This window comes from Marmota flaviventris, chromosome 11 (assembly GCF_047511675.1).
Source record: "Marmota flaviventris isolate mMarFla1 chromosome 11, mMarFla1.hap1, whole genome shotgun sequence".
In the NCBI taxonomy this organism is placed as follows: Eukaryota; Metazoa; Chordata; class Mammalia; order Rodentia; family Sciuridae; genus Marmota; species Marmota flaviventris.
This window is the reverse complement of record NC_092508.1, coordinates 115,970,166-115,995,786: the sequence shown is the minus strand read 5'-3', so window position 1 is coordinate 115,995,786 and position 25,621 is coordinate 115,970,166. Positions and strand designations below refer to the sequence as shown.

The window sequence follows — 25,621 nt, the reverse complement described above, 5'->3', positions numbered from 1 at the left end:
GTTTTTTTGCTAGGAAACACTCTCAGCCTTTAATAAAATATTTTATAAAGAAAAAGTGTTTCCTGATTTTTTTACAGCCTCACTAAGTTGCTGAAGCTGGCTGACTTTAATGTTTTGGAATATAATGTTATAGAAGTTAGCATTTTATATATATATATATATATATATATATATACCATTGTGTGTGTGTGTGTGTGTGTGTGTGTGTACCATTGGATACAAACCAGGAGTATATATACAATAACAGTAAAGCAAAGGTGAATGAAAAAAAAATGGAATGAATGAATAAATAAATAAATAAATAAAACAGATCAAAAAGTACAAAGATTTTATGTGACTGGAATCATCAAATGTTGATTGTGGCCACACAAATTTGTAAAGCTACTTGGAAATTGTTTTATACCACCTACTTAAACATATTCTGTGAATTATCAATTCCACTCCAAGGCGGGAAGAAAAAAACACATAATCCATGCATCTGACTCTTTCTTTTGGGGACTGCGACAGAGGTACCTTCTTCTTTTGCTTCTACCTTATTTCTGCCTCCAAAGAAACTACCCCTTACCCTAATGCTACTATTAATCTACCACTAGACTTTTTAAATCTGAACCTTGAGCTTGTCATTCTTTCCCTCTTTCCTTCACAGCACTTTTTTTCTCTACCCCTATCTACTCCACCAATACATTTTCATGAATACTCACTACTACATACTCAGCATCCACCAATCTCACATTCTGAACCAACCAAATCCTGCATTTTCCATGGATCACTTTGAGATGCCTTCCACTAGGATATTAATAGTACAGAGTAAGGTCAGGTTAAGGTGTTATATATACAGATTTTTAGAAGTCATTTACATAACAATACACCTATAAAAAGTGGGATGTATTTTAGCTGAGGTTAAAAAAAATCTGCAGATTGCACTATTAAACTGAAGTGTCTAAAATTCACTAATCTCATAATTTGGAAAAAGAAATTCTATATAAAGGAGAGTAAAGAAAAGAACATAATACATAAATTGACAAATTTGAAGACACACCAAGTATATATATCCAAAGAGTGTCATATATTGGTGCTTTCAAAAGACAAATTAATTTGAAATAAATGTGGTTAATGTGAGATGTAGTAATCATTCATTAATTGTATATAATGGTAGTATATATGTATATGTATAAAATACATCTCATATAATTATGAGTATATGTTGCAAGAAATGAACTCTACAGTATTTTTTTCAATTTTGCTGAAACACTATAAATACCTAAATCTGGGTTTATGTATTACCAAATATTCAGGATGCATTTTATACTTTATAAAGTTTATCACTGACCAACAAACTTTTTTTTCCAATTTTTAAAGGAATATTATTTCTTTCCAATTAGAACATAATGCCATCATTTATTTTTCATTTTTAATTACTTTTTAATTATATATGACAGCAAAATTCATTACAATTCTTATTAAATTTATATAGAGCACAATTTTTCATTTCTCTGGTTTTATACAAAGTATATTTACACAAATTCACTTCTTTATACAGGCACTTTTTATAATAATATACATCATATTCCACCATCATTTATTTTTTTAATAAAGTTTTTTTTTTGAGAGAGAGAGAGAGAGAATTTTATTTTGTAGATGGACACAACACAATGCCTTTATTTTTATGTGGTGCTGAGAATTGAACCCAAGTCCCACCCATGCTAAGTGAGCACTCTACCACTAAGCCACAATCCCAGCCCTCCACCATCATTTCTAAACCCATGAATCCTCCCCTCCCAACCTCAAACAGGTCATTTTGATACACACTGAAGTATGCTATGAAGTTATAGAAAAGAGTATATACCTTATAATAATATGAACAGATAAACTTTTGTAACTAATACATAGCTTAATAATAATAATAATAATAATAATAATAAAATTTCCATTTAGAAAACAATAAAGTATACATCTTTTACTACTAACATCTTTTTTTAAAAAAAAATAATGACATCTTTTCCAAAAAAGGGGTTATTTGTGGGAAAAAATGATATTCTATGTTTTCTTAATATCAAGAATAAATTATTTTCAGAAGTAATATATATTTCAATATAAAAATAAAATAGAAGAAGTTTCCATGGCACACACCTCTAATCCCATTGAATTGGGAGGCTAAGGCAAGATGATCCTGAGTTCAAAACCAGCCTCAGAAACTTAGCAAAGTCCTAAGCAACTATGTGTGACCAAGTCTCTGTGTGCCCCTGATTTGAATTTCTAGTAAGAAACAACAACCAAAAGAATAGAGAGTATTGATGAGGACACAAAACAAATTCTCATGAAGTAAAGATGGAGAAGAAATTGCTATTATTTCTTCATGAAAACTGTTTATGTATATATGAAGTATTCCTCACGAAGCAGCATAGACCTGTAGAAATTATAGTATGTGTGTACCATGACAGTGTACAGTTACATGATGCATAAGGCTAGAGCTATACTTGTCAACACAGTGGAAATCTGGGGCCTAGGAGAAAAGAGGAGGTGATTCAAAAAAAATAAAAATAATAAAGTTTTAGAAAAATTGGTTTCTAGAGCCCAGAAAGATTTTTGATTTAATTAGAGTACAAAAGACCACATAAAAGTATTATACTGAAGTTACATCTATTAAATACAGTACATGTATAATGGCTTTCAAGGAAAATATGTAGAACTTATCACAAACTAAATAAAAATTTGCAAAAAACACATAAAATACCATGTGTGTAAATAAAACTAATCATTAAAAGACAATTATTTTAACTCAATTTAATATACAATATTTTCCCATCAAAATTTTAGCATTTGTTTTTTAAATAAAAGAAGAGAGCTGGATTTGGTGGTGCCCAATTGTAATTTCAGCACCTTGGGAGGCTGAGACAGGTGTATTGTGAGCTCAAAACCAGCATCAGCAAAAGTGAGGCCCTAAGAAACTCAGTGAGACACCATCTCTAAATGCCATACAAAATAGATCTGGGGATGTGGCTCAATGGCTAAGTTAACTTGAGTTTAATTCCCAGTACCAAATAAAAGAAAAGAAAAGAAGGGACAAAAAAAAAAAAAAAACAAAACAAAACAAAAAAAAAACCTTCATCTTGGAAATAAAATATGCAAAATACCTCAAAACATTTAATAAAAAATAATATAGTTATTTTTATGTGACAAAATTAATTGCATTGCAATAATACAGAAGAATAAATCATAACATGAATCAAATCTGAAACCATATGAATATCAATAGTATTGTTAAGAGCAACAGAAAGGAATATGTAAAACCAACCATATGAAAAATAACATTAGATTGAATGAATGAATCTATCCAACCTAAAGTTAGAATTGGGACCTAGTGGCAAAGTTCACTGTAAGAGTGTGTGTTCAGAATGTGCAAGGTAGTCAGTTCCAAACTTAGCAACACTATAAAAGGTGAATGTTAAGAGGGAATGCTATTGAAAATAAAGCAGTATATTAAAATGAGACACCCTCTCTCCATCTATAGATACATTTAAGAAAAAACTACTATGAGTGTCTCTTTGGCAAAATTATAATGAGTAGAGAGATTTAGATACACTGGATATTAGTCCTGTTTTGAGAAATGTACCACATTTGAGACAAAATTCCAATTACCATCATCACTTATAGTAAACAGAAATGTGAGAGAGGAGCTGAGGATGTAGCTCAGTTTTTAGAGTGCTTGCCTTGTATGCACAAGGCCCTGGATTCAATCTCTAGCATCACAAAAAAAAAAAAAAAAAGAAAGAAGGAAGGAAATTTGGGAGAAGTGATAACAAAAAATTGTAGTGATATCTAAGAGCCATAAAAGCCTTTTCAAGCATTTCATCAGCTGTGATCAAGACACAGAAATATCCAAATACCAAAGGTGTCAATTTATCTCAAAAAAATCTACGAGCATATTTTCCCAACTATTGTTGCTGACAGATGAAATACACTCTAGCTTGTATTTTAGGGGAAATGTGGAGGAATCCAGTAATCTACTCTTAGCTTTAGTGAGATTTTATCACTTCCTGAATCCTGCCCCAACCCTGACACACTAGTAATAATGCTAGAACTACCAATTGCTCCTAGAAAAAGTTGTGTGTGTGTATGTGTGTGTATGTGTGTACTGAATGTCTCAAATTTAACATATTATTTACATTAGTATGTCCCTGATACACTAGTAATAATTTCAGAATTACCAATTGCTCCTAGAAAAAGATGTGTGTGTGTGTGTGTGTGTGTGTGTGTGTGTGTGTGTACTGAATGTCTCAACTTTAACATTTTTTGTTTACGTTACTATGTCCTGAAGTTCCAAGCTCTGGAACAAAAGGTGACTGAGCTTATGTAAATCTCTGTATATTTCAAACAAATGAATTTATATCCTTTCCCAGCACTTTTATGAACTATGATACCAAACAGTAATTCAGAAAGGAGGTTAAAAACCAATGATCCCTGTTTATTCCAACAAATCTTTACAGAATAGTCCTACAATGGCTATTTCATATAAACTTTCCTCAGAGATAAATTGCATCAGTCAAAGAGATTTTCTGTAGACTGAGCAGTGTTGTTGAAAAGGTTATTATAATAATCTGAAAGAGCTAGGTGTCATGGCAAATGTACTAGAGACTGGAGAGGCTGAGTCAGGAGGATTGTAATTTGAAAGACAAGACCTTAACACCATAGAAAGGTTATAAGAAACGTAGTGAGATATTAGTGATATATCATCTGTCTCAAAAAAAAAAAAAAAAAAAAGGATTGGGGATATAACTCAGTGGTTAGCACCCCCGGAGTTTAATTCCTAGCACCAAACCACACCAAACCAAACAAATATCTGAAAGATAGTAGGGACTCAAGAGTATATGTGTATATGTATAGATAAAAAGTTTGGTTAAAATAAAAAATGAATAAAAATACTTTTGAAAAAACTATCATGGTTCTAAAAAGCTCAAAATACAAATGCCATATAATCCACTAATAGTAATATTTTGAACAGAGTATTATTGTTAATGTCTGTACTCCTAGTGGCTTTGGAGGATGAAACAGGAGGAACTTAAGTACAATACCAGCCTCAGAAACTTGGTAATGGCTTAAGTGACTCAATGATACACTGTCTCATTAAAAAAAAAAAAAAAAAATGGATGTAACACAGTGGTAAAGTGCATAAATAAATAAAAAATAAATAACAATTCTTCATTAAAAATGCCCTATAACCAAGATATTCTGGATATATATCTAAAGAAATTGGAACATTTTTTAAAAGAAATTACTTTATTTCCATTTTCATTGTAGGTTTATTCACAGTATCTAATAAAAGGAATCAATTGAAGTGCATTTTAGATACAAGGTATTGATGAAAAGTTTCCTTTTATCTACTTGCCTTAAAGGCTGCATACTTATAATTCAAACTGCTCCCTAAAAGGCAAGACTCAGATACTGATTTTTCTGAATATGCCAAGAGATTTTGGTACCTCTGGGAAAATTGTGTAAGACTTTTCTAAAACTAAGGAATAGGTAAATATTGGGTTTGGAATGTGGACAACACACAGTAAATTCCTCAAGGGGCAATCTTAACTCAGACACTGTGATAAGGTGTCTGAGTCTGGGGAAGAAAGAGGAAGTAAAATCAGAGTTTGAGATAAAACTAGGCTCTCAGCTTCACTGATTTCTAGGTTATTGATTTAATCCAAATAGATATTGGAAAAGGGTTAAGGTTACTAATAAAAATTTATCTAAAACAGGTAATTAAAAAGTACCAGGAAAGAGCTGAAGCTGTTGCTCAGTGGGACAGTGCTCCCCTAGAATATATGAGGCCTTTAGTTTAATTCTGAACACCACATATAAATAAATAAAATATGAGTAAATATTAAAAAAATACCAGGTAATGGTCCAGGGTGTGGGCTCAGTGGTAGAGTGCTTGGCTAGTATGCATGAGGAAGTGTGTTTGATACTGGATCCACATTTAAATAATAATAATAATAATAATAATAATAATAATAATAATAATAATAATACTGTGTTCATCTACAACTAAGAAAAAAATTATTTGAAAAAAAAGTACAATAGTGCCATGGCCTATGACCTTCTAATTAACTGTGTTCTAATTAAGCTTTTGCAATTGAACTTGCTTGTAATTTAAATTAAAGTCCAGTTCCACTTTTATTTCCTGCTACACCAGGACAAAGGAATTTTCTTGAATATTAGGAATGCTTCTAAATGTCATTTTAATAAACTTGTCTTACATATTTAAAACTCACTTGAAAGCAAACTTGGTGGCACAGGCCATAAACCCTGTGGCTCAGGAAAATTATACATGGGTATCATGAGTTCAAAGCAACCCTCAGCAAAAGCAAGGCACTAAGCAACTAACTGAAAACTTATCTCTAAGTAAATACAAAAAATAAATGGGCTGGGGTTGTGTCTCTGTGCCCCTGAGTTAAATACCTGGTATTAAAAAAAAAAAAAAAAAAAAAAAAAGTAAAAGAGAAAAGAAAAAAAAACTCAATTGAGGACAAATACATTAAACAAACAAACAAACAAACAAAACAAAACAAAAAAACTTAATTTTGAACAAATTCACTACAGTATTGTGAGGATGGCCTTAGGTCTGGCCTAAACAACTCCATTTTAAAAACTTCAGTTTGAAACCTGCAGTCTCATCAGGCATGCCTAAAGAAGCCCTGCAATATTGCCTTCAGACATAAACAAATCACTTCCCCTCAACCTGAGAAACAGAGTGAGGCCTCTGGCACGTTGTCCTCACCTAGTAAGAGGGAAGGGTGAGAAGGCCAGGGTGCAGACCACCAGACCAGATGTTTCTGGCCCTAGAGTAAATGATGTCATGGAAAAATCTGGTGGTAACTAATAAGGATTGAAAAGGGGGTAAAAAAGGCTCAAAATTTAGTATAAATAATAGAGCAAATGAACAGATGTTCAGCCAACTCAATCAAAAATGCACTTGAGCTTCAGAGGCTAATGAGGACTTGCAATGACATCTCATTACTTCTCATCATTTGCATCATCCTCACACTCTTAAACTCTACAGCCATATAATGACCTTAGCGAAAAGGGGGAGGGTAAAAGATTACATGATGTTCTTCTCATGTCATGAAAACTTAATTTCAGTGGGGAGAAACCCAATGGGGAAAATAAAACCAACAGGCAAGGACTCTCACACACCCAACATATATATTTTTATGAATAAAAATTTCATCACAATTACTTTAAAATTTCATTTAACTTTATTGCTGTCTGGTCTTATGAGAAAGCAAATTGTATTTTAAACATTTAAGCAATGTCCTAAGGCAGTAATATTTCCCCAGAGGGAAAAACAATATAATGCACGAGTATAATTTAAAAATTTATATTAAAAATTAAGGACAGCTTAAATCAATTGCAATAACTTAAACCACTATATCCAAAATATTATTAATTTTTGCAATATAAATTGACCAATAAATAAACGTATTTTTCAAGCTTCATCCGAAACTTCACTCTTGACCTCTCAGAGATATTTATGTCACCACAGCTATATTCCATGTGACCTCAGCAAGGTGAAAAAGCTGGACAACTTAGTTCTGTGTCATAGGTTATGAAATAAACTTACCAAACAACATGCTCTCAGGGCTAAAGAACAGGAGAGACTGTGAACTTTGAGAGTGCAGCCATCTACAACTCAGAAGTGTACAAAAGTGGACACCATTTCTCACAGGATTCTGGGCACAGATCCATTTCCATTTTAGATATCACAGTGTAACCAAAAGAGATGGGCATCACTGGAGAGAAGACTCCAGGACATCAGATCATCAGTAACCCAGAAACTAAAATCTAAACATTTTAAAGAAAAACTTATTTTTCAGTTTTGTCTTTAGTCTAATGCAGTGTTGTGATTTCAATTTTCTTCTTTGGTATGGGGTACTGTGAGAATATCATCAAATATTAAAGCATAGAAGTCTACATACATTTCTATATAATTCAATAAAGTCTGTCAAGAGATTAAAGTTTAAATTTAAATTAATAAAAAATTAACCATTCCCTATAAGGCACAATGTGTTTTTCACATAACTTCAGTTCCATGTGTGATTGAATCCTGGAACTCAGCCCATGGTTAGTGGATTAGTTATCTATCACTGAATAAGAAAAAAACTATATAAAAATTATTGTCTCGTGTGTGGAATTATCATCAATTAAGGCTGGTTTCATATGGGATCTTTTTACTGCATATAATTAGGTGATAGTTGATAAGGTTACTGAACTTCAGAGGGAGACATGGTTGCCAAAAAATAGTATCCTTCATCTCAGAATCAAATAAATTAAGGTGGACTCATTCTCATAGAGGTGACAATGTTGTGAAAGCAAAAACAAAGCATTCAAAATGTTTCCTGACTAATACACTTTCATAGTCACAGCTTTACATAAATCATACACACAAAAAAAATAAGAGCTCAGATCAAAAGTTTGGGAAACATACTCTGCACTTTGGCTAGAAGAGGAGTAAGAACACATTGTCAAATTTATGTGTACAGATAAGGCTAAAGAATTGCTAATATGTTGACACTCAGTATCATTCTGTCTTTTGCAATAGATGAGGATTACATAGCTGTTCAGTATGAAAGAATATTTGAAAGGTCTCACAAATATTAAGCAACTTTACTGGAATTCAGGATCAACTCTATGTGACCCTCTAGATTACATGAATTATCAATCTTTTATTATTGTCTTAGAAGTTAGATGGTGGCACAAAAAAGCAGGATTCTTTTTTTTTTTTTTTTTTTTTTGTACCAAGGTCTAGACTCAGGGCACTTTATCACAAATCACATCTCCAGACCATTTTTTTAAGACAAGCCATGTTCTCACTAAGATGCTTAAGGCCTCACTGAGTTGTTGAGTCTAGCTTGAACTTAAAATCATTCTTCCTCAGCCTCTTGAGTCACATAAATTAGAGACATGCATTAAAATTTTGGCTCTTGTTTTCAGGTTTATGAACAAGCAAAATTGAAATGCTAAGCAGAGAAACAGTTGTTATAATCAACCCTTTGTTAATTCTGGCTTATTTCCTAAGGTTTAAATATTGAAACCCACATTTCAATGTATATTGAAGGTAACATTATCTATTATAGTCAATAGTCTGTTGATCTCCATTCTATCCAGAAAATTTTTAATGACTAAACTTTGATTTAACTTGAAAATGTTACTCAATATGTTTGAACTTCTGTTTTTTCTGCTGGCATTATTAGGATACTAGGTTTAAACCTTACAGCCTATGGAAAATTATGGTGTGGTTATAGCTAAAGAGAAGACTATATGATGAATAAAAATTTAAACTCATGAGGATGGCGTATTTTCTTTGTTATTTTTTATGTATCCTTGGTGAATAAGACACAGAGTACACAGTCAAATCTTAAATCATACAAAGCAGGCTCTGTCTCTAGTTAATAAAGAAAAATATCAAATACAAAAAGTTGTGTTGCAAAATCACATGACACTAGGTTTGTTAACAGCAGCACAGGAATGGATTTCTGCCATATTCAGTTGTATGTATATTCTAGATCACCAAAATAGTATCAGTATTACATAAATCCATATTACATCTTTAGTTGCATGCACATAGCAGTTGATCAATGATAAGTTGAAAGAATGATGAACTTGTCAGGATACTATCTGGAGATGGATTTTAGTAATCCTAGGCATGGGGATTGTGTTCTACTCATACCACAATACAGTGTATTTTTTGTGGCCTGTGGATGCAGAGCTCTTACTTCCTTGCTAATTGATCATTGCACAAGACTTCAGGTGTGTAGATTTTTTGATGATGAATCCTAAAAGGGTGGATCATTTAAAAGGCCAAACATGGCTATAGCTACTCTCTTGTTGATGCTTCCAACAGGTTATTATTATAATTATAATTATTATTATTAATTCAAGTAATAAATACCCTGATTTAGTGTATGCACTCATTGTCATAAACATTTTCTTTTGAGCATGTGTTCACTATGTAAAATATTGATCATTCACCTTTGCTTTCTGGCCTATATATGAAAAGGCCTATGGAATGATGGAGGAATCTAAGGGTTGAAGGCTCTGGACTGTCCTGGAGGTTTTTTTTTTTTTTTTTTTTTTTTTTTTTTTTTTTTTTTTTTTTTTTGCATAAGCATGACTACACTGCCAATTCTGCCTAACATCTCTCAATTGCTAGAGATCCAAATTTTACATCCTGGGTCTCAACATCCACATAGCAACTGGAATAGTCTTTAGGATATTTGCAGGTGAGAGATATCTCAGTCCTGATAGATTAATAGAGGTTGTTAGGGGAGTGGTGGCACCTATGGACACCAAGAAGCATACAACACTTAGTTGCCTCAGTCCTATTACAGTGGACTCCTATGGAGAGCTGTGATATAATGGGATGAGTTCCGTATAAGCATAAATAAGGATTCTGAATGCACTGTGGGCAAACATGTACCCTACAATTTGAAGTGTCAATGAAGTGTTGAAGCCCAGGCCCCACTGCCTCTGGCCAAAGAAAAAAGTGGCAGAAGTGGGATAGATGATTTGGAGAAGTAGTCAAAGGAGTCATGTGCAGCTGCTCTGGCCATGGGATGAATGATTTCAATAGATCTGACAGCAAAAACTGATGCAAGTGTATGAGAGACTAGCAAAATGAGGAATTGCAAGATAATCAAGAGGTCTAGGAATCCAAAGTACAACCAGTAGAGTAAGATCTCTGTATTTTGAAAATACCTATCAACCTTCCCCATTGTAATTTTGAGTCTGTAGAGAAGAAGAAGGATAAAGGCCTTTACATCCAATCAATGGATGATGCATAAAATGAAACAACAGCAGCCAATGGCTCCAGTGAACAACTGGCATGGCCAGCCCAGGTATCCAAGTTTAACCTATTTTATCTGTTAAGCAGAACTGATGGACTTAAAAAAATTTACCCAGGTGTCAAGAGAGCAAGATTATTATTTTTTGTCTTTTAGAATTAGAGATAAACAGCATTTTGTGTTGCACCCTAAAAATGGTGAGGTTAGCATTGCTCCTTTCAGTAGAAGTTGGAAAATGCTCAATTCCATGAGGCATTTAGGGTCAAAAAAGACCAACTGTGTTAGTACAGCTTCCAGAGGGCTATGTTTTTAGCAAGTAGCCAAGATCATAAACACTCAGATTCAAAGGAATAGAAGCTAGAGGCTGGTTATGGGCTATTGCTGCCTTCAGAAGTAGTAAGCCTACCATCTGAAAAGTTCCTGACATCTGGTGAATAGGGAGCCTACACCCTGGGAACAAATTTTTACCCCTAAAACATCAGATAAAGCTCTAATCTCTAGAGTATACAAATAACTCAAAAAGTTAAACAACAAAAAAGCAAATAACCCAATCAACAAATGGGCCAAGGGTTTGAACAGAAACTTCTCAGAAAAGGATATACAATCAATCAACAAATACATGAAAAAATGCTCACCATCTCTAGCAGTCAGAGAAATGCAAATCAAAACCACCCTAAGATACCATCTCACTCCAATAAGAATGGCAGCCATTATGAAGTCAAACAACAATAATTGCTGGCGAGGATGGGTGGGGGGGAGAAGGTACACTCATACATTGCTGGTGGGACTGCAAATTGGTGCAGCCAATTTGGAAAGCAGTATGAAGATTCCTTGGAAGACTGGAAATGGAACCACCATTTGGCCCAGCTATTCCCCTTCTCGTACTATACCCAAAAGACCTAAAAAGAGCATACCCAAAAGACCTAAAAAGAGCATACTACAGGGACACAGCCACATCAATGTTTATAGCAGCACAATTCACAATAGCTAGAATGTGTAACCAACCTAGATGCCCTTCAATAGATGAATGGATTAAAAAATGTGACAAAGCACTAAAAAATAACAAGATCATGGAATTTGCAGGCAAATGAATGGCATTAGAGCAGATTATGCTAAGTGAAGTTAGCCAATCCTAAAAAAACTAAATGCCGAATGTCTTCTCTGATATAAGAGGGGTGACTCAAAATGGTATGGGGAAGAATAGCATGATAAGAAGACTACCACTAAATAGGAAGAGAGGTGGGAGGGAAAAAGGAGAAGGGGAGTTGCATGGAAGATGGAAGGAGGACCTCATTGTTATACAGAATACATATATGATGTTGTGATGAGAAAAAGAAAAAAAAATGTGTTGTTGAGAGCCACAGTTTAGTTGGAATGACACCTGGCATTTTGCTAGAGGGAATGTTTGAAAGGTAACCCTGCTCCAGGAATAGGGCTGCTCCAGGATTAGGGCAGATCCTGCTGCCTTGGGTACCCGCTACTTTGGAGTTCCAGTTGAGTTCTTGCGGTGTGTGTGGGGGGGTGTTCAGGAAGGATTGGCACACAGAACCTGGTGGAGGGAGTGTGTTGTGTGTTTCCGAGAAGTGTGTGTAGAGTGCAGGTGAGAGTTCGGGAATAAAGACTTGCTGTTTGAACCTACAAGGTTTTTGTGGCAGCTCGGTTATTTGTGCCCAGACAGACTGTGGCAGTGTGTCACATTAGATTGAATAAAGAGAAAGGATGGGACAGGAGGGCAGGAGTAGGGAGGATAGAAAGGGCAGCAGAATAGAATAGACAATATGATTGATGTATGTACATTCCATGTATGTATTATATGTCAAAATACATTCTGCTGTCATGTATGACTAAAAAAAATAATAAAAATCAATCACATGGTAAAAAAAAAAAAAAAAAAGATCCTTACATCTTCTTTCAACTGCTTGAGCCCCAAACATTGCTTTTTTGATATGAGCCCCTACACAGCACCCACAGATGTGAAAATATTTTTAATTTGAGACTATCACAAATCCTCTGCTTTATGCAAGGAGTATTGTGTTGTTTTGTAGACATGCTCCCAGATAATATTTATATAGTGGATATTTAGTGTATTATTTATTTTAGATTAAATATAATGCCTTAATGTTGTCTCTCCCTCACTTTTTTACGTAGTGTTTTATGTTTCATATTCTCCATTTATAAAACTTTTGTGATACAAATACAGTGGTTTTGCTGCATTTTCCATACCATGCTGCATTTTTATCATGACTGTAATGAAATATATCTGTTTTTAAGTTTCTCCTGATAAGAAATTTTTAAAATGTTGCTTGTCCTTGATTTTTCAATTCAGTTCTCAGCCATTTCCCAAGTTTATTTTAAATCCTTGCTATAAGCTTCATAAGTTTTTCTCAAACATATTATCCCCATTTAATAGAAAGTTCACCAGATGTAAAAATTTTGTTTTTGTTTTTTTATTCTTTTCTTTTTAAGGGGAGAGGAATAAGTACTTAACCCAGGATAGTTCTCCTAAACCCCTGTATCACAAGCCCTTTTTAATTGTATTTTATTTTATTTTCAGTTTTCAGACAAAGTGTTGCTTAGATGCTTAGGGCCCTCTCATAATATTTAGGCTGAATTAGAAATTGTGATTCTCCTGATTAAGTCTCCCAAATTATTAAGATTGCTGACATGAGCCACCATATGTGTGTAACCCCCCTTTTTGAAAAAAATAATGTTACTACTTAACTTTTAAGAGAATTTAAAAATAACGATGAATCATGGCTCCTAAAGGAGATAAGATTTGCCTTTGGTTCAGGCATATTTATTCTTGATATGTACTTAAAAATTGTGGGCACACAAGAAATCATATTTGTAAGATCCTGTCTCAAAACTAAAAAAAAAAAGAAAAAAATAAAGATATAGCTCAGGAATAATATTCCCTCAGTTTATCCACCAGTACTACACTCATATAAACACACACACACACACACACACACACACACACACACAAACACACACACACACACACACACACAGTATTTGTGGGACTTTGAAAATATTTTTTGATACCAAACAGCTGTATAAACCTCATCTTTTACAAAAGGCAGAATTAGTGCCATAATATCAGTAGTCCTTTAGCCTTATCTGTGTACAGAAATTTGGTAATGTGATTTTACTCCTACTCTAGCCAAATGCAGAATGTATTCTCCAAACTTTGGGTCAGGGCTCTTCTTATTTTTTATGGCTTATATAAATGTGTGGCTATGAATGAGTACTTTTCAGGTACCTAGTCAGGAAATATTTTTTAATGATTTTGATTTTGCTTTTAGAATACTGTCTCCTTGATGAGAACAAGTCCATCTTAATTTATTTGATTCTGAGATATCATGTGAAGAATTCACAGTAATCAGGTCCATAACCAAGGCAGGTTTTTCCTGGCATGGAGTGGATGACCTGTTGAGGATAGAGTCATAGAAAGAAGTTGAGGCTCTCACCATCCAGATGAGGTTATAGAGTTTGAGAGGATCTCGTCAGGAGAATGATGATAAGTAATGAGATGTCAGTCCAGTTCCTCACCAGGCTCTCAAGCCCGAGTGCATCCTTGTTTCAGTTGGCTGAATCCCTGTTCATTAGCTCTATTTTTACACTAAATTTTGGGGCTTTATGACCCCCCTTGCAATCGTTATCAGCTACCACCAGATTTCTCCAGGACATCATTTACCCTGGGGTCAGAAACATCTGGTCTGGTGGTCTCCATCCTTATCTTCTCACTTTATCTTCTTATCAGGAGAGGATAGCCTGCCAGAGTCTTCACTGTGTTTATCAGAGTAAGGGGAAGTAATTGTCTGAGGTCATATCTGAGGGATCTGTGGGTGTGCCTGGTGAGACTGCAGGTTTCAAACTGGAGTTTTTAAAATGGAGTTGCTTAGGCTCAGGCCTAAGGCCATTCTCACCATTCTCCCACTTGATTCACATTGTACATCCTAGGGAAGGGGTGCCTAAAGTTGGCACTGTGAATCATCCATTCCATTGGCCAAAGGCCGGACTTCACATATGTCCAAAACTCACTTCTCATTGTGGTTTGTTGCATTGTTCCATAACCACCAATACTGACCATAGTTGAATTACATCTGGTTAAGACCAAAGTGTTTGCAAGGTACCCAGGGATTGAAATGATAATATAACCAAAATCAAGTAGTATGATAGGGTTGAGACATTTATAAATTTGTCTTGCATGTAAGTCCCAATGAACTAATTCTGTTACATTGTCCCAGTTGATTCTAATAGTCACTGTAAGGCTCTCAAATGCTCTGAGATATATTGAATCTAAATATTGATTAAACACAAGAATGAGGGTGGTTCCTCTAATTATATATACATAAGCATTGCAATACCAACTTCCATAATTCTGTGTTTATTAAAAGCGGGACTCTTGGGCTGGGGATGTGGCTCAAGCGGTAGCGCGCTCGCCTGGCATGCGTGCGGCCCGGGTTCGATCCTCAGCACCACATACAAACAAAGATGTTGTGTAGGCCGAAAACTAAAATAAATAAACAAATATTAAAATTCAAAAAAATAAAAAAAATTAAAAATAAAAGCGGGACTCTGTCCTCAAATCACCTCCTGGGAAAGATGTGGGCAGAAAAACAAAAGATAGAGTTCTCACTGTTCCATTATAAGCTCAGGATTTAGATCTCCATTGGCTATTTTTGCTTAAAAAATAATATGACTTTCCAGTATTTTGTAGCCTGTGAGTGACTCTTGCAGGCTTTCAGAAACTGTGAGAACCTGGGTCTGTTTTCCAGTCCAGCCACAAACACACCCCACAGCCTTGGCTAATTGCTCTAGCAATCCCCCTGCTCATTCCACATCTGCAAAGTGGGACTTATGCAGTTCTGGATCCTATGGTGGTATTGGGGTTCAAAGAACAGGCTGTGGGGTTGAGTGGGAGACTCCTCATAACTGGAATAACTGGGACCCCCTCTGTGCTTGGGGTGATGTTCATTTGAGGGCACAGTCAGGCTGGAGTCAGATCCCTGAACCCAAGGACTAGGACTCAGGATGGGGGAGGGGGTGTCTCCATCTGGGATGTCTGGGGACTTAGCTTCCCACAGTCTGTCATGTGGCAGGGTGGCAGGGCACCTGAGTAGGACAGAATGAATGCCCCCCCCAAGGAGAAGCCCCCATCTCAAGTCCTCAGAGGGCCTTGTCCTAGTCCCTGAAGAGTTAATAGCCCCAGTGCCAGGATCAATTAGACAATGGCAGAGTGAAGACAAGTCACCAATCAGGCTGCCCAGGACCCCATGTATGAGTGACCTCAAAAGCATGTTCCTTCCCCTTCCTGTGCTTCAGTTGCCTCACATTCCAAATAGGAAAGTGTGCTCATGGCATTCCCATGGGACCATGAGGTCATCAATGTACAGCAGTTAGCTGGAACACAGTGAAGCTTGGTAAATGTCAGTGATCTGCTCCAATCCCTAAATGCACAGATGAGGCCCAGAGAGGGCTGGTGGAGCTCCCCAAGTCACACAGATTAACAGCAGACACAGGACTTGACTGGAGCTTTGGGCTGTCCAGCAGAGACTTAGGGGAAGGATGGGTGGAGGCCAGGACCTGGCCCTGGCCCCATCTCCTCTTGGAATGGTGCTTGGCAAGAAGGTAGGAGGAAACTCTGAAGCCACTGCTCCCTGGAGCTGGGGGGAACCGGAGCCGGATCCTGGCAGGGCCACCCCAGGGCCTGGGCAGGTGCAGCTGTCTAGAACTGTCTGTCCGTGGAGGGGGCAGGGAGGCTGCCACTAGGAGCACGCAGTGTGCCAGTCCCTGGGGCCAGGCCGGCTCAGCCTGCTGGCTCCATCCAGAGCCCACCCCGAGGGATGCTGGGGGAGGCAGCCAGGATCAGAGCCACCGGCTGTATGCTCCCCACTCCCAGCAACAGGGGACTAAAGTGGGTCAAGGAGGAAGGAGGGGGCCCAGGAGGGATGGAGGTGGGGCCCATGGAGCTCATGAAGGCACCCAGGTGGAGGGGACCAGGGGAGGTTGCCTGGAAAGGCAAGTCCATGTGTGGGGTGGGCCTGGGGGGTGGGGAGACCAGCGAGGTGCTGTGGCTTTGAAGGTCCTCAAGACTGCCTCAGAATTAAGTCCAGAGGGGCCTCGGTCCTGTCTCCTGCCCCAGAAGGCCAGTGCTTGCCTCTCCTCATCCCCAACCCTTCAGCCTCTTCCGGAGCCCACAGGCATGACTGGCCTCAGCCCAGGGGTCTCTGAGGAGCATCTCATACCATGGCTCTCTGGCTCAGACCTGGAGGGGGGTCTGGCTGGGACCCTGCTATCCAGCCAGAAGGTGGGTGCTGAGAAATGTAGGGAGACAAGGTCCAGCCAAACCCCAGGCTCAGTGGGACCGCAGCCATGCCAGGCCAAGTCAGGTCCTGTCACCAGGGAGAAAGGTTAGAGTAGGCTCTTGTCCCTCCCAGAGGAACCCCTGGGGAGCCTGGGTGCAAAATGAAAGGAAGGCAGACAGGAAATGCCAAAGAGGGCTGCTCCCCAGCTGGAGGGGAAGCCAGGCCCCAGACCCCCAGAGGAAGGGACTGGGGATCACAGTTTGATCCAGGGAGATGATGCAGACTTACAGGCCAGGCCCAGGGTGAGAGGGCAGTTTGGGTGGAGACAGAAAGAGACCCAGAGGGCAGGGCCCCAATTTGAGTCCCTCAGCAAGGCCACACACCCCCAACAAGCACATCCAAGTTTCCAAGTTGAGCCAGTGGAGCTCCTGAGGCCTGGGGGATGGGATAGGAGGGGACAGAATAAAAGACAGGACTGTCCACCCCAAATCCCTAAAAGAGGTAAGCACCTCCCACATGGCAGAACAGAGTTGCTGGCCCAGCTGTGCCCAGCGATGAACACTGCTATGTTGCAGTAACCAAGAAACCAAGAAGCAGGTAAAGCCCAGCCTAGCACCCACTCAAATTTCCCAGGACCAGGCCTCATCCTCCCACCCCTGACCATTCCAAGCTTGCCAGGCCCAGAGTAGCAGTTAGGGTGGAGCTGGCCACAGCTGGGTCCTCAGGGGGAACACAGTGTCTCCAGCCTCAGAGTTCATAACTGTTTGCCCATCTGTACCCGAGACAAGCTCCTAGGGGAGGGGGTCTGCCGCAGTCTGGCTGGGCACAAATGCCGCAGTCTGGCTGGGCACACAATCACGAGCCACCACACAGCTTGTAGATTCAAACAGCAACTCTTTATTCCCGAACTCACACCAGCCATCTACAATCACGTTCTGGGGAAATCCCCGTTCTCTGCCCAAATCCACGTTCTCTGGGCTTCTATCTCCAAAATATACTGTCTGAATCCCGTGAGAACTCAAGGGGAACTCAGGCAGCAGGATACACCCTATTCCCAGCAGGAATAATCTTAAACCTTAAACCTGGAACCTAAACCGGGAACGCCCTAATCCGCCTTGGTCCTTGAACAAGGTCACCTACATTCAATGTCACTGCAACATGGGGTATGCTGGCAAGGAAATTGTCATACTTACTTGGCTAATGGCTCCCAGCAGGGGTCCATGATGTCAGTGGTTCACCAGGTATGTAGAAGCTGTCCTGGGAGTGACTCAGGCAGGCATGGTGTGTGGCATCAGGCCACTATGATGTACCTATATGACCTTGGATACCCGGCTTTCCCTCAAAGCTGCCTCAACTGCAGACATGTGAGCATAATGGTACCAACCTCACAGAGCTGTTGATAGGACTCATGAAAAATGGCTCATCAAGCAATCGGCATGCAGCTGGCCCACCGTACACCTTAGCAAGCACTATAGATAAATGTCCTGTCCCCTTCGTCTCAAGTCAAACCTCCCTCCATGGAAGCAAAATTGGGACTCTCCTAAGAAAAATAAAGCAAGACAAGAGGCACAGAGAAGTTCTGGGACAGGCTCAGACTCACCCAGCAAGTCCAAGTGGGAAAACAAACTCAGTCCTGGGAATCCACAGCCCTCTCCATTCCCCTAGAAGAGCCTGAGCAATGGGTATTTGGAGCCAGACAGGAAATTCAGAATAAAGCCCGTTTGGAGACCCAATTAAAGTGGACTTGGGGATACAATGGGCACATGGGGGCAGCTGTTTTCTTACTGACCTAACTAGATCCTGGTTGGACGGGGGTAGCTCAGTCTAGAACCAGGCACAGGGACTTGGGTGGGAGTAACGGGGCACCCACCAGCATCTCCTTTCCACATCCAACCCTAAAATCAGGGTGAGGGGGAGGCAGGCCTTGGTAGACTCCTCTCCATGGGATCTGGAGACCCAGGAAATGAACATCCCAACTGACAGATGGTCACAAGTCCTGCTGCAGGTGCAGCAGGACAAGGCTGCTGGCCTCTGTGGCCCTCCTTTCCTCATTAGACAAACAAGAAATTATCCTACAACCTACTCCCTGGTACTCGGAGGTACCAATGAGAACCTCTGGGAACATTGAAGGTCAAAGCTCTAGGTCCAGGTGGCCTGCCCTGGGGACTCTTCAGACAGACCCTATGTGCATGCACGGAGGGCCACCCCACAATGCCACCCATGCCAGGCAGTCTCTACCACTGTCCTGCCCTGGCTCTTCTTCACCTGGGCTCCAATCCTCTCGGGAGAGCCAGTCAGCACTCATCCCTGCCCTTCCAGACATATGTGCCCAAGATTCCCCAGATTTCATCCTTTCAGGTCCTTACAGGCAGTGGCCACAGCCTCCTCTTCTCCTTCCTCCTTTGCAACCCTGGGGAAGGCACTCAGAGCCAGAGGGGACTACACATCTTCCTCAGCAGCCACCTCTCTTTATCCTGCACCAGCTGTCATGTCACCTCCTCTGCAATGTCCTCCCCGAGGACCCTGTCTAAGTTGATAAGCAGAGCAGTCTCTCGTCAAGAAATTGCCTCTTGGTGGAACTGTTTACTCTTTACTGGGGTCTCACTGCCACATACCCCACCCCACCGACTGTCTGCTCCCCCAAGGTAGAGAGACCCCACAACAGCAAAAGCCCTGGCCCGGACTCAGGATATCCCTCAGAGGATACTCTGAGGACGGAGCCTGTGCATGGATTTGAAATGGCAAAACCAGAATGATGAATACGATCTGTCTGCTAACCTATCTTTAATTTCTTGGACATGAGCAAATACACTCAGAACGGCCCCCATGCCCAGATGCCCAGCCCATCCATGCACACCTGGACACCCTACAGGGATGACACGGTTCTGGAGTCAGAGGCCTATAATCGGATCCTATCTGATCCTAGCTGTGCCTCAGTTTCCTCATCTGTAAAACGGGGATAATCATGGCCTTACTCATAGATACTATGAAGCGCATGTTAATGAATGAATGAAGTGAGTGCGCAGAACAGTCCCTAGTACCTGGAAAGTGCATTTATTTTTATTGCCATACATTCGCATGGTCCAGGCTGCAGTCCCTGCCTCCTTTAACCCCGCCCCAAATCTGAGGGCCAATCAGTGCTCAGGGACCCCAGGGTTTCCCCCAAGGCGCACACCTGGCCAGCAGGGGGCATCAGCCCACCCACGACTGGCGCCCAGCAGAGGGTGAGACCCCATGGCGGACCCTCCTCAGCACGGGGCCTGGGACTCCACAGTCCTGGGGGAACCAGACTCCAAGGAGCCTGCGGGCCTCTGGGCAGAACAAGCCTGCCCCACCCGGGCAGCTGCAGCCTGCAGCTTCCCAGCCAGACCCCTGCTGCAGCCGCTTTGTGCCCAAACCTGGCCCTGAGTTATTGCGCTACAGCCATGGAGCCCTTCCCCGCAACCCAGGCATACAAGGGCCCAGGAGGGGCCACGTTCCCAAGTGCCAGCCAGGCTTGCCCCGGTGGAGGTGTGGGAAGAGCCCCCAGGCCCCCTTCCCTGCCATACCCACCCCTGTCCCATCGCCACCGCCTCCCCTCTCGTGACACCTACCCAACTGCCTACCCCACCCCCCACCCCAGCCCTCTCCCACCCTCGCCCCCTTCCCCTCCCTGGCCGCTTCTCCATCCCCCTCCTCCCGCCCCACCCCCCACCCCACTCTTCCTGATCCTCTCTCAGGACCCAAACCCTATGGGGCCACTCTGCAGACAGGCTCCAGGAGGCTTTAAGGGGCCTCACTCTCCCCTCCTGGAAATCTCTGTTGTCCCCAACACGGAGGCGCAACCCCCCACACACCACCAGCCTGGGGTCACAGCCTTGATTGGAAAAGGGTTGGATTCTGGGCAGGGCCTCTGCTGGAACGGGCTGGGGAGCCTCATGGCCTCATTTCCCCATCTGTCAGATGGGGGGTGGGGGGAATGTGAGTCCAGTGCCAGGCGCTGGGGACATGGCAGGTGCTCGCAAGCAAGGAAGGCGCTTGGCCTGGTCGTGTGCACAGCAGGCAGGCCCAGGGAAGAGTCATCCTCCTCCTTTCATGGTGAGAGTTACATTGAGATAGGTCTGTGGCAGGGAAAGGGGCCAAGCCACTGAGGTTCCTAGGACAAGATTGGAACCCTGAAGCACCCGTGCCTGCAACCATCCTGTTTAACTCACTCAACACCAGGGGAAGCCTCTCTCTGGTTTCTGGACTGCACCAGGGAAATCAAAAGGGTACTGAGTTGGGAGCAGGTGCTCCCAGAATGTGAGGGCAAGATTCAGAGAGTCCTCTCTCCAGAATTCCCAAAATCTCCCAGCCCCTCCAAAGCATCAACTGTAAAGACTTTTGGGTCCCCAAATCCCCTCATGAACCCCCCTGTCATCTGAGCTCAAGTGTCACCTCCAGGATGGCCCTAACCAGAAAACCTCCCACACCATTCCCTGCCTATTTCAGGATTGGCTTTCCAGGATGAATGGACCCATATACTTCTAGATGGGCCCCTCAATCTTACTAAAATACACTTCTTTCTTCTCACATGTGGAGCTTCAGCACCTTGAGCATACCTGGCATATAATAGGTGCTCAGTAAACACTTGGGCTGAATGAATGAACAAATGAACAGCCAGTAAACAATGTCAACCCTAAAAGCCTTGAAACCCAAACTGTGTCCAAGATAAGAGGATTCCACAAAGAGTAATCTAATAAGTTTGGAAATCACAAACTACTAAAAATATCTGAGTCCTACATTAGCATTTTAAAGGCTCAGAGAAGCCCTAAAGTTTTTTCTTAATTAGATTAAATTTCTTTTTTTAATTTTTTAAAAATATTTATTTCTCAGTTTTTCAGCGGACACAACATCTTTGTTTGTATGTGGTGCTGAGGATCGAACCCAGGCCGCATGCATGACAGGCGAGTGTGCTCCGCTTGAGCCACATCCCCAGCCCCCATAAAGGTTTTAAAAAACTTTTTAACTGTTTATTGCAGCGTTTGCCAAATGTATTTGGCCATAGAAAATACTTTTTAACCACCCTCATGACCACAGCTTTATAAATGGTCAACTGATTCTTAGAAGAAAGAACTTGCTTCTTTGTTTTTATAGGACTGAGTCTAGCACAGTGCTCCACACATGGAAGATGCTCCAATTATTTGCATGAATGCATATAAAGTAAATTCACCCATGTGCATTCTCTCTGGGTGCAAACCTATAAACCTAGGAGTTCCAAACTTTGGGTACAAACTGTACCCAAAGTAACACAGAAGTAACACAGCCCCTGTACTGACATTCTGAACCAGGCAAGCAATGACAAAAGTCCTTTCCCCCCAGCTGCAGACACACAAGGCCATTCACATACATTCATTCACATTGACTCATGCACACATGTACAGATGCATGTGAACACACATGAGCACACCAGCACAAACACACTCACATACAAGTACACATACCCACAGGCACATGGACTCGTGCACACACAGACACATGGGCAGCCCATTCTGTGGCATATGCCTGCCTTCCCACACAGCCAGCTTCACTGTGCCTGGCCCAGGAGGCTCCTGAGAAGGGCAGCAGTCCTCTGGTGGGGTGAGAGGATGGACATGAGGAGGGATGCACAATTTGGCATCACCAAGAGGGCTAGGTGTCACCCAGCAGGTGACAGATTAAAAGTTTGTTGTTGTTTCCTGCCCATTATCTCCAGTGCTGCATTTTTAGCATAGATATAGATGAGAGGGAATGGGAGAGTCTGCAGTAGGATCCCACCAGAAGAAATAACTAACCCTCCTCTGTATGGCTACTCAGCTTACAGCTCTCTCTCCCTTAAGATTTCTTTCTATTCTTTGAACCATAGGTTGAGCCCAGGAATGCTTAACCACTGAGCCACATCCATAGCCCTTTTATTTTTTTATTCCGACACAGGGTCTTGTTGAGTTGCTTAGGACCTCAATAAGGTGCTGAGGCTGGCTTTGATCTTGTAATCCTCCTGCTTCAGCCTCCTAAATCACTGGGATTACAGGCCTGCACCACTGCACTTGGCTTCAGGTTGCTGTCCTCACACTTCCCCTGGGAGGGAGGAAAATAAACTAAGACTCAGCAGGAACACAGCAAGGGTGTGCGGGAGCAGGATTGGGAGCCCGGACCCATCTGCTCAGAATTCCCCCACACTCCAGAACTTTAGGGGTCTCCAGGCTGTCTCCAAAGTGGGTCCTAGCCTGGGTCAGTGGCTGCAGCAAGATCCCTCAGCACATCTTGCCCCACACCTAGGCACAGTTCTGCCACAAGGTCACTGTAAAATCTTGGACACCTGACTTGCATCTCTCTGGTCAAGTCTGACCATCCATATGAGAAGAATGCTCAGCTGAGGATTCTCCAAGATCCATTGTTGCTCATGAAAAAGAAAGCCTGAGGCCCTCGCCTAAGCATCAATTAGTGCTAATATTAAATGAGACTCTGCCTTTAAAGAACACAGGCTGGCACCTGTACCCAAGGGTGCTCTTCTGATGTTAGCTGCTCCTGGTGGTCTGATTTCACCCTTCAGGGTCCAAACAAAATGTCATTCCCTATGCTTTGCTTGATTTCCCCTATCAAAAAAAAATCTCCCCCAACTCCCCCATCCCCCCAACCCTAAGCCTGGACCTCAATGCTGGACTGCCCTGTCTGGTCTGGGGATTGAGGCCTCATACCCTTCCAGTCTATGGGCTCCCTGAACACATGGCTTCCTCTTGGTTCTCAAGCATCTTCCTGGGAGTCCAGGCTAAGCTCAGCTGGTAAGATGCTCCGGATTTAGATGGAAGAATGGATGTACGGAAGGGAGGTGGGGGAAGGACTGAAGGACTCATGGAAGGAAAGAGATGCCTACTGGGTGCAGCCTGCCTTGCACCCAGTGCAGCCCAGCTGCCGGGAGAAGAAATGACACCAAAGTGGTCAACTTTGCTAATAATAATAAAAGAAGTACAAGCAAAAACAATGTGTAATGTCTTGCTTGCCTGATGGGCAAAAAGAAAAAAGGGTGGGGGGATGACAGAAACAAAGAGAAGAAAGAAAACCTCCTAGGTGGGCAAAGGTTCAGAGGAACGTGCCATGCATCTGGGCCCTGTTGTTGAAGAATTCCCAGCATAGCCTTTGCACAAGGTGACTCAGAAAGATCTATCAAATTGCTGGGTGCAGTGGCACAAGCCTGTAATCCTGGCAGCTCAGAAGACTAAGACAGGAGGATCCCAAGTTCAAAGCCAGTCTCAGCAACTCAAGGCACTAAGCAACTCAATGAGACCCTGTCTTCAAACACAATACAAAATAGAGCTGGGGATATGGAACAGTGTCCAACTACCCCCTGAGTTCAATCCATAGTACAAAAAAAAAGTGTCAAATTTTTTGAGTGATACCCTTAGACCCAACAATTCCACTTCTAGGAGTCCAGCCTAAGAAATACTCAAACAATATCACAAAAAGGGATACCTGAGGATGCTCACTGTAGCACTGTCACTAAGAGCAAAACACTAGAAAACAACTGTATGTCCACCGCTAGAGAACTGTAAGTTCTAGAGGGCTGAGAATGTAGCTCATGGTCCAGTTCTTGCCTAGGGTACTGAAGGTCCTGGGTCTGATCCCCAACTCCATGAAAACAATCAATAATTCTGGTGCATCATCTCCATAGAGCCCCTCTGGCTGTAACATGGAAATGTATGACACACACGTGGTGCTAACTCCTTCACCAACAATCCTTAACCCTGGCTGCACATTCAAGTTTCCCAGGAAGTTTTCAAAGAAACACTGACCTGGAACCCCTCCTCAAAGACTCTAGACGCTGGGCCCAGGTCAAGTTATTATTATTATTTTTTTTTTTTGAGTGCCTACAATGATGTTAATTGTGCAACCAAAACTGAAATCTCTGCTACATGAAAATATGGAATGAGAGTCAGTGTAGCCATGGAGTAGCAGGCACCATCTGTGTTTAAACTGACACATACAGGTGTACACACCCAGGTCTAGTGTAAAGGCACCACTGAAAAGGCCCTGGGGAAGTGGGCAGCCAGGATACTAGTGCTCTGGGAAAGGAGCGGGACTGTTTTATGTCAATCCCCCCCCCCCCCAGATTGGAACATGGACAGCCCTAAAGGCAGAACTCCACGGATGGACAGAGGGTGGGAAGGAGGGCTCCCCATGGGCGCCTTTATTCACGGCTGCCTCACCAAGACCAGTGGGCCTCTTCTGTCTTTCACAGCCACAGAGGTAATTATAAATAAAGGTGGTGGTGACTGACTCAGGCTCTGGACCTAGATAAGGCCTGCCCTCAAATCCCAGCTCTGCTACTTCCAGCAGTATGACCTTGGGCAAGGGACTTCTGTGACTCAGTCTGCACACCTGTGAAACTGAGATAAGTAAATCAGAAAACTGCTGTGAGAATCTTATGGAGGAATGGGGGATGAGAGGAAGACAGAGCCCCATGGTGCCCAAAGAGCCAGGTCC

General features: G+C 41.5%; 1 protein-coding gene across 1 annotated transcript in view; it reads right to left on the bottom strand.

Annotated features, from left to right (window-relative positions):
- Nucleotides 1-20,379, bottom strand: part of LOC139707674 (zinc finger protein 892-like) — a 45,341-nt gene extending 24,962 nt beyond the window's left edge. The window contains exon 1 of the mRNA XM_071619316.1: nucleotides 20,319-20,379. Coding sequence (XP_071475417.1) covers nucleotides 20,319-20,379 — 61 coding nt within the window. The remainder of the gene's footprint in view (nucleotides 1-20,318) is intronic.
- Between the last annotated feature and the right edge of the window lie 5,242 nt (nucleotides 20,380-25,621).